Here is a 13,997-nt window from a genome sequence, read left to right as displayed (position 1 = left end):
TCTTGGCTTTAATGCTTCTATGCAATCGGCTTCATTTAAATTCTGTATAGCCTGGTTTCTGTGTTCTTAGAACTCCATCAAACATCTCTCACAGTGGGTACTAATAATCACCCTGTCGCTAACTCCAGTCAATAATTTCCATCCTGTCTTACTTCACTGCTCAGTATCTCTCTCTTTTTGGAAACCTTCTTTTCCCTCGCCTGCAGCATATCACACTTGTTTGCATTTATTTTTTAATCACTGCAGACTTTTCTCTCTTCTTAAAAGCCATCCTTGCTCCATAAATCCATAAAACATCAGAGTTACTCAGCTGTATTGGTTCCAGCCACCTCTCCTTTTTCACTACATACTATCAAAGATGGCTTCAGTTCCCCATACAATTATAACTAGGAAATGCATATTTCCTGTTCTATCCTTCTTCTGCATTCTAAACCTCCTTGTCTATGAATCTTAAAAACATCCACTTGCTCAGCCAAAACACTGAGAAGTTCAACAGAGACAAGTCAAGGAACTTTCCCTGTTATTCCCCAAACAGGATTCTCTTCCAGAAATGGTTATTTCAAGAAATGGCCACATAATTCACCCAGTTGCATAGTCAGAAATCTAAGCTCACGTTTGATACACAGTTTAGCAACTTCAGTATATCTAGATCCACTCAATCGTAACATCTATGGATGATTCCACCTGGATACATCAAGTTATTTCTGTTTCCACTGCCACTTCACCAAACAGAATCCTACATTCCAGAAATGTTCTCATCTCTTCCTAAGACTACTGGAACAGTATCACTTCCCAGTCTTTTTTTTTTTTTTTTCATCCAGAATTCAGGTTTAATTTTACTATACTGAAATCTGACTTGCCATCTAATAACCAAGAAACCTTCAATAGCTTGTAATTACTCTTATGATAAAACCAGCATCCTTAAAATGGCCTATTAAGACCTTGCATAAAACTCTCTCTCTTACAATATGTATATAACAAATTATTATTAATTGCTTACCATTGGTTATGAGCAAAAATATATCCAACTCATACCCTCAATGAGTTTACTGATTAGAAAAGGAGAAATATATCATTCAAGTAATTGTATAATCGAATGTAAAAATGCGACTACCATCAGTATTAAAAAGTCCACAGTTTTGTGAACCTATGATAAAGAGGCTTGATTTAGGCTTATAGGTAAAGGATTTTGAGCAGAAATCTAAGAACAGTTTAACAGTTAACTTGATTTTTTTTAAAAATAAAAAAGGGGCACCTGGGTGGCTCAGTGGGTTAAAGCCTCTGCCTTTGGCTCAGGTCATGATCCCAGGGTTCTGGGATTGAGCCCCGCGTCGGGCTCTCTGCTCCATGGGGAGCCTGCTTCCTCCTCTCTCTCTGCCTGCCTCTCTGCCTACTTGTGATCTCTGTCTGTCAAATAAATAAAATCTTAAAAAAAAAAAAAAAAAGACTGCTCCATGAGAGCACATCATCATTTTTAAAACATGTAGAGGAAATTATTTGGATCCTTTACAGACATAAAACACACTTTGTATGCTTCTGTTCATTTGTATTTATTAAGATGCATTTTATGACCCATAATAAGGGCTTGTTGGATCATTTGGTGTGCACTGAGGAAGCATGAGTATTCTGCTGTTTCATGTAGTATTCTATCAAATATTGTAAATTCCTTACTGCAATCCCAACTGTAACTATAGATTTATTTCTCCTTTCAAATCAGCCAGTTTTTGATTCACATATTTTGATGGTCTCTGATTTGATGTGAATAAACATTTATGAGTATTAAGTTCACATGATGAACTGACTACTTGATCATTATGAAATCACCTTCTTTATTTCTGGTAGTATTTTTTTTGCTCTGAATATATACCAAAATAACCACCCTACATTCTTTTAATTAGCGTCAGCATGACAAAATTTTTCCCACCCTTTTACTTGATCAATTTGTCTTTATATTTAGTGCATTTCTTTTTTTTTTTTCTAAGATTATTTATTTTAGAGAGAAAGAGCACATAGGAGTGGAGAGGGGGCCAGAGTTTGAGAGACAGAGAAAGAGAGAGAGAATCCTCAAGCAGACCCCGGCCAGTTGCATCCCTCCCAGGACCCTGAGATCATAACCTGAGTGGAAATCAAGAGTCGGATGCCTAACCATCTGCAGCACCCAGGTACCCCTGGTGCTTCTCTTAATGTAATTGCTTTGCTTTTAGATCCAATCTGATAATCTCTGCCTTTTGTGTACTTAAGGCACCATTTAATGTACCTATTCATATAATTAGGCTTAAAGTCTATCATTTTGGTATTTGTTTTCTATTTCCCTCATCTCGTCTTCCTTATTCCCTTTTTCTGCTTTGTTTGGATTTGTTACTATTACTCAGATTTTATCTATTTTATTGGCTTATTAGCTATAACTCTTACTTCCTTATTTTAGAAGTTGCTTGTACTAGTTTTCTATTGCTGCATACAAATTACCACAATTCAGTGTCTTTTTTTTTTTTTTTAAGATTTTATTTATTCATTTGATAGATAGAGATAACAAGTAGGCAGAGAGGCAGGGGGAAGCAGGCTCCCCGCTGAGCAGAAAGCCTGACTTGGGGCTTGATCCCAGGACCCTGAGATCATGACCTGAGCTGAAGGCAGTAGCCTTAACACACTGAGTCACCCAGGCACCCCACACAATTCAGTGTCTTAAAGCAACACTCATTTGTTTGTTATCTCCCACAATGGTCAGGATTTCAGGTGGTTTCCATAGGACAGGATTTTTGCATTCTTTTCAGAGTCTTATAAGGTGGCCATCGAGATGTAAACCTGGCTGGAGTCTTTTCGGGAGGCTCATTTAGGGAAGAATCTGCTTCCAGGAACCACTTTACCCTCTTGCGGTTGCGTAAGGGAGGGCCCCATCTCACCAGCCATGGACTAGAATCTATTTCTGCTCCTAGACACTCCCCCCACCCCGCCCCCATTTTCACCACTAGCAGTTTGTTTCTTCAAGGCCAGCAGGAGGGCTCCCTCTCTGGTTTGCTTAGGAGCATGATGTCATGAAATGACGTCATCAGAGTGACCTGTTTTGCCTAATGTAGCCTGATCAACAGATGAATACCCTGCCACCAGTACTATATTCTATCATGTAGAAACAAGTCCTAGTTTCACTGGGAAGGATTACAGGAGACTGACTCATTGGTGGTCACCCTGGGGGATATTAGCACCACTTCTAAAAGAGTTATAGTCCATGGTTTTATTTTACCAGGGTCCACTTTTACCCAATATGCAGCTTTACATAAATGACAAAAATGTGTAATTTACTTTTGTTTCTTTCCCCCCACCCTTCTTGTGTGCTACATTTTACTTTTGCGTATGCTATAAATCCCACATTATTGCTATTTGTATTAACATAGTTCATTACCTTTTTTTTTTTTTAAGAATTTATTTATTTGAGAGCAAGAGAGAACATGAGCAGGGGGAGGGGCAGAGGGAGAAGCAGACTCCCTGCAGAGCAGGGAGCCCAATGCCAGGCTGGATCCCAGGACCCTGAGATCATGACCTGAGCCAAATGCAGAGGCTTAACCAACTGAGCCACCCAGGTGCCCCTGTAGTTCATTATCTTTTTAAAAAAGATTTAAGTATTGGGGCACCTGGGTGGATCCATTGTTAAGCGACTGCCTTCAGCTCAGGTCATGATGCCAGGGTCCTGGAATTGAGCCCCTCATCCGGCTCCCTGCTCAGCGGGAAGCCTGCTTCTCCCTCTCCCGCTCCCACTGCCTATGTTTCCTCTCTCTCCGTGTCTCTCTCTGTCAAATAAATAAATAAAATCTTTAAAAAAAAGATTTAAGTATTAAAATAATACATTTTTATTCATGTAGTTACTATTTCTGGTGTTTTTCATTTCTTTGTATATATTCAGATTTCAATCTAATGTTGTTTCCTTCTGCCTAATAGACTTCTTTCACATTTCTTGTATTGTGGATTTGCTAATGATAAATTCCTTCAGCTTTTGTATGTCTGAATGTGTCTTTAGTTAACATTCTTTTTCTGGAAGGTTCTGCAATAGTTTATTTATTTATTTATTTATATGTTTACTAATTTATTTTCTAGCAGTACTTTAAAGATGTTGCTTCACTCTGGTGTTTCTTGCATTACTTGCAAAGGGAAAGTTACTATATCATTATTTTCTTTGTATATAACATGCCCTTTCCCTGCCCCCCCCATCCAAGCTGCTTTCAAGAATAAAAAAAAATAAAAAGATTTTCTCATATCAATGGTTTCAAGCTACACAACTATGTAGGTCTTGGTTAGTTTTCTTCATGTTACTGTGAATTTACAGTTTTCATCAAATTTCAAGTTTTTTGGTCATTATTAGTTTTTGTCCTCTTGCCTCCTTCAGGGACTTCCTTTTTAAGTATATTAAGCTTTACAAACTGTCCCACAGCTTACTGTTATTTTGTTCTTTTTATTTCATTTTAACTTTCTATAATTTATCTTAGTTTCTAAGTTGAAGTCTTCAATTTCATTTTTTTTCTTTATGTAATGTTTAGTCTGCTACTCACCTATTTCATCTTTCACATTGTAGTTTTCACCATTGTAGTTTTCACAAGTTTGATTTAGGTCTTTATTATATGTTTCATAACTCTGATTAACTTTTTAAGATTTTTCTTATTTTTGACAGACAAAGATCACAAGTAGGCAGAGAGGCAGGCAGAGAGAGAGGGACAAGCAGGCTCCCTGATGAGCAGAGATGTGGGGCTCTATTCCAGGAGCCTGAGTTCATGACCTGAACAAAAGGCAGAGGCTTAACCAACTGAGCCACCGACACGCCCCTCTGATTAACTTTTTTTTTTTTTTTTAAAGATTTTACTTATTTATTTGACAGACAGAGATCACAAGTAGACAGAGAGACAGGCAGAGAGAGAGGGGAGGAAGCAGGCTCCCCGCTGAGCAGAGAGCCCAATGCGGGGCTGGATCCCAGGACTCTGGGATCATGACCTGAGCCGAAGGCAGAGGCTTAACCCACTGAGCCACCCAGGTGCCCCTCTGATTAACTTTTTAAAGAGCTTTATGGAGACTCATTTAAAGTATAAACCGAATTGCTATTTTTTTATACAATTGTGTAACCTCTCCATAATCTAATTTTAGGACATTTTAATTTATCCCCTACAAAAAACGCCATGTCCCTTTGTAGACCCTCTGCATACCCTAGCCACCCCCAATTTGGGCCCCACCAGCGCTCTCATCCCCATCCTAGCCCTGGACAACCATTAGTCTACTTTCTCATTTGGATTTGCCTATCTGGACATTTTGTTTAAGTGAGATCATAGAATATCGTCTTTTGTGACTGGTTTCTTTCACTTTGCACAATGTTTTCAAGGTTCATCTGTGCTTAAGCACGTATACCTCATTTTCTGTTTTTACTGGAAAATACCCCATTGAATGATGTAGATTTTGTTTTCCAGGTCACGCTGATGGACATTTGGGTTGCTTCTACTTTTGGGCCCTTGTAAATAACACTGCTGTGGACACTCGTGTACAAGTTTTCTGCGAACACGCTTTCATTTCTCTTGGATATATACCTAGAAGTGGAACTGGGGTCCATATAGTCACCCGGTGTTTAACATTTTGAGGAACTGGTATTTCCCGAGCAGATGCATCATTTTTATATTCCCACCAGCCACATCAGCATTTCACTCTCTGCACATCCTAACCTTTTTATACTTTTTATACCTCTGCTTATTTTTTTGAACGTAACTGTTTTCCTTGCCTGTTTGATTCTAACATTTATTTCTTTTCTGATCAGTGATTTCTTTTTCTTCTCATTATGGTTTTTCTTTTCCTCCTTTTCTGCAAACTTTGTGGTTTTTAACTGGATGCCAGACATTGTAAACCGTACGTTGAAGGCTGCTGTTCAGGCATGCCGGTCTGAGCGCTCTACCCAGGGCCCCTAGCTGGTGCAGCTTTCGGCCTTACCGGGAGGAGCCAATCATGGTTCCTGCCTCTCAGCGTCTTCCAGTTCCTTACGTCCTTTCCCCGCAGCCCCCCTGGGGCCTACGGTGCCATGCACTCAGCTAACCAAAAGCAGCGCGGAACAGGTTCTCCGCCGCGGTCCGGGGCGGACCCCGGCCGGCGGGCGGAGCCCCGGAGTGGCGAGCAGGCACTGGTGGGTCGGGGAGACGCCTCCTCGGACACGTCTGTCAGAAAGCGACGCGTTCCGGCGCTGCCATCAGCGGCCCCCTGCGCCTCTAGGATTCCTGTTCTTTCCTAAGAATGCCAAGCATCTGTGAAAGCACACCCAGTGTTCTCCCTCTACCACAACATAATTTTTAAAGTGAACTCAGGGCTTAAGGACTCCCCTAAACCCCGAACTCAGAGACTTATTCTCCAAGCCCCGTCAAGTGGGAAGCGGCCGCGCTCCCTCGTCCGGGCCCACAGAACACTCGCAGCCTACAGCACCGGCTACGGGCTGCGCGCAGGCGCAGAACTCGGCGCGCCGGCCACCAGGGCGCCGGCGCAAACATCCGGCGTTCCAACGGCTCGCTCGTCGGCGCTTACCAATCAGAGTGCACGCTGGCCGTTGGTTCCCGCCCCCTGGCCCCGCAGCCAATCGCTTGCCCAGGCGCGCAGCCGCGGCGAATCCAAAGGGCATTGCGGGCTGGCGGCGGAAGAGCAGAAGCCCACCGGCCGCAGACATGGAGGGGCCGGAAGCCGGGGTGCGAGCCCCAGCGCTTCAGTAAGTTAGGTGACAGCCGGGGGCGGGAGGGGAGGACCCTGCCGTACCATGCGGATCCCCGGTGGTCCCGGCACCCAGCTGTGCGGGCCTCGGCGACTGCGGGAGGGACTTCCCTCTCCCCGCGCGCGCACACCACGGCATGTCCCCGCGCACCTCCACGTCCCCTCGCGGTTAGCTGCGCCCACGCAGGACGCGTGTGGGAGGGTCACTTAGCTTCTGTGTCCCCTCCGTCCAGGCACACTTCCCCACCCCTGCCTGCCTGGGGGCGCTTTAGCCCCCAGAGGGGAAGGACCCGGAGAGCCTGGACTGTACTCCTCAGACTCTGCCCCAGGTTGCTACCTGCCTGGGACTCCCTCTGCACGTCGGAGCGGGAGCCCCTTGTCTTCCTGTCCCTGTGCTGCCCTGATTCCCCTTGCTCTGCTTAACTTATTCAGGGCGTGTATTGCCTTTATACACACGCCGTTCCTGCTCCCCAACAGCTCTGCAGGCCTACCGGTCAGGGCAAGACTCATCATTGGTACAGGTCTATGTATGTGTCTGCATTCCATTTGGTCAGGATTAGCACCCAAGGAGTCTCCCTTTTCCCCCATCTTCTTTCGCTCAGGGTCCTGGCCAAGCTGGCAGACATCGTGGAGCCCATCGGCCGGCAAGAAGAGGCAGAGCTGCCGGCCCAGATCCTGGCGGAGTTTGTGATGGTATGTGCAGGATTGGCTGCTGGCGGCTCTCCTGGGTCCTCTCGTCGGGTTAGTGGGTGGTGGGGATGGTGAGCACCCAGGAAGGCAGTCTCAGCCTGCCAGGGCATACAGGTAATGATGTTCCCTGACTTTGCCTGCTCTCCAAACAGGACTCCCGGAAGAAGGACAAGCTGCTCTGCAGCCAGCTTCAGGTAGTAGACTTCCTGCAGAACTTCTTGGCTCAGGAGGATGTTGTCCAGGGACTAGACCCCTTGGCTTCTGAAGACACCAGCCGTGAGTAGGCAGGGGGGTGGGATGGGGAAGGAAGGAGCTGTCAGTAGGGTCAGCTGATGGGAAAGCAGAGGTCCCAGTGTTGTAGGCAGGCAGGTTAGTCTCCTTTATGTTCTTATCTTTGGTGGATCCTTTCAGGGCAGAAGGCACTTGCAGCCAAGGAGCAATGGAAAGAGCTGAAGGCCTCCTACCAGGAGCATGTGGAAGCCATCACAGGTGCCCTGACCCAGGCTTTGCCCACAATGGTGGAGGCCCAGAGGAAGCGGGCGCAGCTCCTCGGAGCCCTGGAAGAGCTCCAGGCCAAGGTGAGCCAGGCAGAGAGGAGGGAAAGGGCACGCATGCTGGGCTGAGCCTACTGGCCACCTCCCAGAATCCAACCAGAAAAACACTCCTCCTCTCCTTGTTCCTCTCCTTTGTTTCCCTGCAGAAGCGAGTGGCCACGGAGAGACTGAGAACAGCCCAGAAGCAGTGGCAGCTGCAACAGGTGGGTCCACATCCCTAGGAAAATCTCCCTTCCCCACCACCATGTCATTGCATGAGCTAAATCCTCTGCCTGGAGGACCTCCTTTCCCCTCCTCTCGTGTGAGGCATTATAGCATAGGGGCCAGCATCACCACGTCCCGTGTTAGGACTTTGGGCAGTTCCCTCACTTCCTGTGCATCTGAGTCTTGTCTGGAGTGGAAGTGAGGTTAGCACCTACTGTATGGGTCTCAGTTGATGAAGTTGTTAGCAGAGCAAGTGCTTACAGGGCCGCATGTCACCTAGCAGGCTAGATAAGTTATCCTATCTGCCCTTTTCATTCAGAATGCTTCCCACTGGAATAGCTCATTCGTTTTTCTCTAGGGCCCCGGTTTTGCCTAAAGCGGCTAGGGTCCCCCTTTCCATCTGTGGGTCTGAGCCCCAAGTCGGGTCTAGCCTGGAGGGGTTAAGAAAATGGCTGTAAGACCTGCGCATCCAAGGAGCCACGTTTGCCTTCTCATTCCCGGTAGGAGAAGCATCTGCAGCATCTGGCAGAAGCCTCTGCAGAGGTGAGGCAGCGGCAGAGAGGAGCTCAGCAGGAGCTTGTGCAACTGTCTCAGGAGCTTGGAAGTCTGCAACAGCAGGCGGGGCAGAAGAGGGACACACTTCACAGGTGAGGTTGGGAGTGTGAGCTGCAGACTCAGCCCAGTCCAGTTTCCCTTCTTTACAACTCTCTTTATCCCTCTCCTTCCAGGCACCAGACCTTCCTCCAGCTGTTATACACTCTGCAGGGGCAGCTGCCGTTTCCCGAGGCAGAGACAGAGCTGCCACAGATGCTGGATCTTTCTAAGGATAAGCCACAGACACAGAACCCTGGGGATACCATAGGGGAAGACAGGAGTATGCCATCCAAGGTGAATGAGAGATGGGCTGGGAGCCAGGGAGGTGGAGAAAGAAGCTGGGAGATAGGCTTCACCCACCACCCATACCCTGTCTCTGTCCCCAAGGCTGATGGCCCACAGCCTGCTGGAGATCCGAGCTCACCTGGGCTTCCTGAGGGACAACAACATGGGAAAGGAACCTAGAGCAGGTCAGACTCTGGACTCTGGTGTCCCTGGACTGTAGGTATGGAAGGAAGGAGGACCTTTGGTCTCTCTCTCTCAGCTCTGTTTTCACAGAGGGGCAGAAGATGGGAAGGAACAAGGATTAATCTATGGCTGAAGCTTATCGCTACATCCTGTACCCAGCTGCCTTGGGCTAACCCCTCTTTGTCTTCCTGAAGTCCCTAGTCCCACCCTATTGCAGGATGGACTAGGAATTCCTGATCAGTCTGGTTTCTGACCATGACCTAGATGGGGGTGGGCTCTGGATTCTGTTGATTAAGAGCCCTAGAGGTCTGTTAGTTATCTTTTTCCTGTTCCTGTGTTGGTTGGAAGAGCCACACTTGAAGCCAGTAATATGACAGGTGCTGGGACTGGTGTGAATAGAGAGGGTGCAGATGGGAAAGGGGCCCTGGCCTGGAGCCTCATGGATTGCTCGTCCAAATTTATATGAATCAAACATGCTGAGCTGATTAATTCAGGGAAGAGGAGAATGCTTTGTGCAGGTGGTTAGATACAGGAAGGTAATTTTAATTGCTGACCCAAATATTGATTGAATCCATGCTTTGTGCCAGGGCCCTTGCTATGAACTGGAGCTATAGCAGCGGGCTTGTCTGTCTGACTAGTCCTTGGCTGGCTGTGGGGAACATAATGATCATGAACAAGTAAACGGGTCAATACCTGATTGCAGAGTGTGGTAAACATGGGAAAACAAACTGAAAACAATAGTATGGTAAATTTAGAGCAGTAGTAACAGAGAGACCCTCATCTGCGGGGGTGTGTGTGTTCTCTGTCTGTTTGCCCCCTCTCCTCCACGTGTCTCTTGCTGGGTGCGGGAACAGTGGGGATATGGCTGCTTGGCAGAGATTACCTCTCTGATTGGGAGCGAAAGGCTGCTTGCGAAGAGAGGGAGGGACACCAGTGACAGCTGCGGTGGGAAACCCATTCTCCCATTGAGAACAGGACCCTCCTCTGTGAGCAGGACTCAAGCATCTCTGAGAAAGAGACAGTGGGGCTTTGTTTGTGGTGAGAGAGTTTCAAGAGATGCTGCTCTCTGCTGTGTCTCTGACCAGGGTGCCTCCTGGCAGGTAGAGATTGAGATCCTTGGGTACGCTGGTCATTTCCTCTGCCTTTCAGAGGTCCCAAGTGTTCTAATTGTTCTTTTGAATGTGTTGGCCCATTGTGTATGTATGAAGTGGGACAGATACCAGAGGTCTTTGAAGACTCCATCGTGACGGAGTGAGGTGGGTGGTGAGGATTGAGGATTTTTCTCTAAGGAGCACACAGATAGCTGAAGGGGTGCTCTCCATCTGCCCATCCAGCCACTCACACGTGGTCCTGAATGTAGCCTTCTAGCAACCCACATAGCAGTCTAGTCCTTCCTCTGCTTCCTACTGGGTGGGCTCCCCTCTCCTGCATTCTGGATTATTTTTGTAGTCTTGTAGACCCCGAAATTTTTACGGTATGTAGGGGAGAGCAGAAATACCCACAGTGAGGAAGAAGGGCCTCCTAGGGGGCCCTTGGGGTATGGGTTGGGCTGGTGTGGACTCACCATGTCCTTGCACACATGGTGGCTGCCAGAGAGTCAGCAGAGACAGGAGACTCTGTGGAGCCTGCAGTGCAGGTCAAGGAATGTTTTGAGATGCTCCATGTCAAGGGACAGGGGAAGAGATTGGGTAGATGACCAATAACCCCACTTAGACCTCTGAGGAACTTCTGGGAACCAGCTTTCTCTCAGGGAGTACGAACAAGTCAATGCACACATGAGGCCAAAGGGGAGGGGAGGCTCGAGTGTTCTGTTGGCCAGTCTGGTCCATGGTGTTGGTACTCTGCACTGACAAGCTCAGGAATTGGGATTTGTTTTCAGATAGGATAGCTACTCTGTCCTCACTTAGGTTCCCTAAACACTGTCCTGTTCACTATATTTGCACCAGGCACCCCTGTGCAGGGTGGGAGCCTCCCCCTAGGAAGTTGTGGTCTCTGCTGCCTGCTGAGTATTTCCTCTTCCTCTTTTCCATCTGGTGGAGGGACATGGAGGCCATTAAGGCACAGGGAGGGATGGACACTAGTCAGGACCAGGAGTGTCCTTGATAAACAAAATGGACGGTAGGCTTAGTCTGACTAATAGAAACACTCTCTCTGATACCTATAAAAACAATGTTTTCCTTTTAAACAAAATTTTCTTTTGTGGTGCAATACATTTTGCTTTTTTCCTGAGTTATAATTTCATATTTCCTAGCTACTGTCACATTTTTCTAAGAATTTTTCATTTCTAATTTTTTAAGGTTATTGGTATAAAGTTATGATGATTTTTTTTTTACCCTTTTAATGTCTGCAGCCTGTTGTAGGATGGCCTAATGTTGGACTCCTGATATTTTTGTACCTTACCTGATTTTCTCTTTGACCTATTTCAGATGTTCATTCAGTTGCAAATATCGAAAGAGTCAGAGATTGGCTTTTGTGACCCACTGTCATATGTCTGTTTTGACTCATCGATTGGTAGTCCTTTCTTGGCTATTCCCTACCTTCTGTATTTCGGTGAAGAAGATGTGCTTTGTTTGTAAACTTCTAATGTGTTTCGGTTGATAAGCTTGTGCATTTGGTTCTTCATTCATTTTCTCAAATAAACATGTAAGGGTATACATTTTTTCTAGTTTTCTGTAAGTATTTTCATGGTCATTCAATTCACAGAATTTTCTGTTTCCCATTATTTGATTCCTGAGTTTCTTAGAAGAATAATTTTGAAATTTTCTCCTTTATGTGGGAAGATAATCCTTCTAAGTTTATTCTAATTTGGTCAGAAAATGTCATCTATATGGTAAAAACTTTGAAATTTGGTGTAGAGAGCAGTTACAGCCATGAGTATAGTCTCTTTTTTTGTTTGTTTGTTTTATGTTTCACATGGATTTGAATACAATGTCTGTTTTGGAATTGTCGCATGTGGTGTTTTCTATATATCTTTTAGGTGATGCTTGTTATGTGTTTGGTTAATCTTCTGTATGCTTAATTTTTTGTTTTCTGATTATTACCTTCTGAGAGGTGTGTTCAGGTCTCCAAGTGTGACAGTGGGTCAGTTTATTTCTCCTTGCAGTTCTGGTAAAGTTGGCTTTACATGCTCTGTGGCTACTTGAAGCCACGATGCATTTACGCGTGTGTCTTTCTTCGCAATAGAACTGAACAGTCAGGTAGTGGCCTCCTTTATCTCCGGGTTAGTGTTCCTTAGCTTGTGATACGATGGATATTGGTACAACCTAGCCAGCTCTGTGGTTGATCTCTCGCCTGCTACGTCTCTCCTACAACCTTCTGAATTTCAGCATTTCTTTATCCTTATGTTTATCACTTTTGTACCACATTTAAAGGACGTTTTTAAAGATCCAGTTTCATAATTTTTGTCCCTAAGACTGTGTATTTGTGTCAGTTTTTTCATTCACTCTTCCTTGTTTCTTATATATTCCTTTTTTGCCTTTGGTTTTGTTTATTTTTATTTATTTATTTTTAATCATTTTGTTCTCGTTATTTTTATCTTTTTCTCGTGAAGTTCTTCCTGATTATTATCCCAGTTTAGCTTTGGTAGTTAATAAAGTCTGCAGTGAAATGTAATAAGTACTGAAGCTGAGAAGACTTGACCGTTGATCATACTATGAAATTTTATAAGATACTTTTGTCCAGTTTATTACTTCTAGCTTGTTCTCTTCTCGCAAATCAGACTTCCTGTTCTCTACAGTGTTGTGTTAATGTTCACTCATTTATTTTGATTTTTTTTTTCCTCCTACTTGATTTTTAGAAGTCAGCTTTGATATGGCATGATGGCTCCATGTGAGATACATGTATTGGACTTTCTTATAGTTAGGGTCCGGAGGCTCTATAACACTTATTTCTTACTATGAAATCTATGAAATATTTTTTATTTTATTCTCATTCTTTTTTTTTTTTATGATTTTATTTATTTATTTGAGAGAGAGAGCAAGAGAGCACACGCAGGGGGAGCTGCAGAGGGAGAGGGAGAAGCAGGCTTCCCGCTGAGCAGAGAGCCAGATGTGGGGCTCCATCCCAGGACCCTGAGATCATGACCTAAGCTGAAGGCAGACAATTCACTGACTGAGCCACCCAGGAGCCCCTTTTATTCTCATTCTTAAAAGATGTTTTTGGAGAAAAGCGCTCGGTTACTCCCATCTCCCCAGCCTCCAGCCACACGCGCTTGGAGAGGAGCACTCGGTCGCTCCGTCTCCCCGGCCTCCAGCCGCGCGCTTGGAGGAAAGCGCTCAATCACTCTGTCTCCCTGGTCTCTGGCCGCGCTCCGAGCTCACCCAGCCTGTGCCCAGTTCAAGGTAACAGGGAAATACAAATCAAAACCACAATGAGATACCACCTAACACCAGTCAGAATGGCTAAAATTAACAAGTCAGGACATGACAGATGCTGGCGAGGATGCGGAGAAAGGGGAACCCTCCTGCACTGTTGGTGGGAATGCAAGCTGGTGCAACCACTCTGGAAAACAGTGTGGAGCTTCCTCAAAAAACTGAAAATAGAGCTACCCTATGACCCAGCGATTGCACTACTGGATATATACCCTAAAGATACAAACGTGGTGCTCCGAAGGGGCACGTGCACCCGAATGTTTATAGCAGCAATGTCCACAATAGCCAAACTATGGAAAGAACCTAGACATCCATCAACAGATGAATAGAAAAAGAAGATGTGGTGTGTATATGTATATATATATATATATATATATATATATATATATATATATGCAATGGA

The 13,997-nt window shown here is 45.4% G+C and overlaps 1 protein-coding gene across 4 annotated transcripts in view; it reads left to right on the top strand.

Annotated features, from left to right (window-relative positions):
* Positions 1 to 6,640: 6,640 nt before the first annotated feature.
* The window catches only part of LOC111145160 (ZW10 interacting kinetochore protein), a 28,170-nt gene continuing 20,813 nt past the window's right edge, over positions 6,641 to 13,997 (top strand). For 2 of the 4 annotated variants that reach the window (XM_022499857.1, XM_022499858.1), the window contains exons 1-8: positions 6,672 to 6,712; positions 7,317 to 7,407; positions 7,557 to 7,680; positions 7,816 to 7,982; positions 8,105 to 8,161; positions 8,667 to 8,809; positions 8,891 to 9,050; positions 9,144 to 9,261. In XM_022499857.1, coding sequence (XP_022355565.1) covers positions 6,672 to 6,712; positions 7,317 to 7,407; positions 7,557 to 7,680; positions 7,816 to 7,982; positions 8,105 to 8,161; positions 8,667 to 8,809; positions 8,891 to 9,050; positions 9,144 to 9,221 — 861 coding nt within the window. In that variant the 3' untranslated portion in view covers positions 9,222 to 9,261. Of the gene's footprint in view, positions 6,713 to 7,316; positions 7,408 to 7,556; positions 7,681 to 7,815; positions 7,983 to 8,104; positions 8,162 to 8,666; positions 8,810 to 8,890; positions 9,051 to 9,143; positions 9,262 to 13,997 lie in introns of all 4 variants that reach the window. The other 2 variants (XM_022499856.1, XM_022499859.1) reach the window with 2 other exon arrangements.

This window comes from Enhydra lutris, unplaced genomic scaffold, assembly GCF_002288905.1.
Source record: "Enhydra lutris kenyoni isolate GAN:26980312 unplaced genomic scaffold, ASM228890v2 scaffoldscaffold12, whole genome shotgun sequence".
NCBI classification, from domain to species: Eukaryota; Metazoa; Chordata; class Mammalia; order Carnivora; family Mustelidae; genus Enhydra; species Enhydra lutris.
The sequence above is the reverse complement of the archived record's forward strand: the minus strand, read 5'-3'. Positions and strand labels throughout refer to the sequence as shown.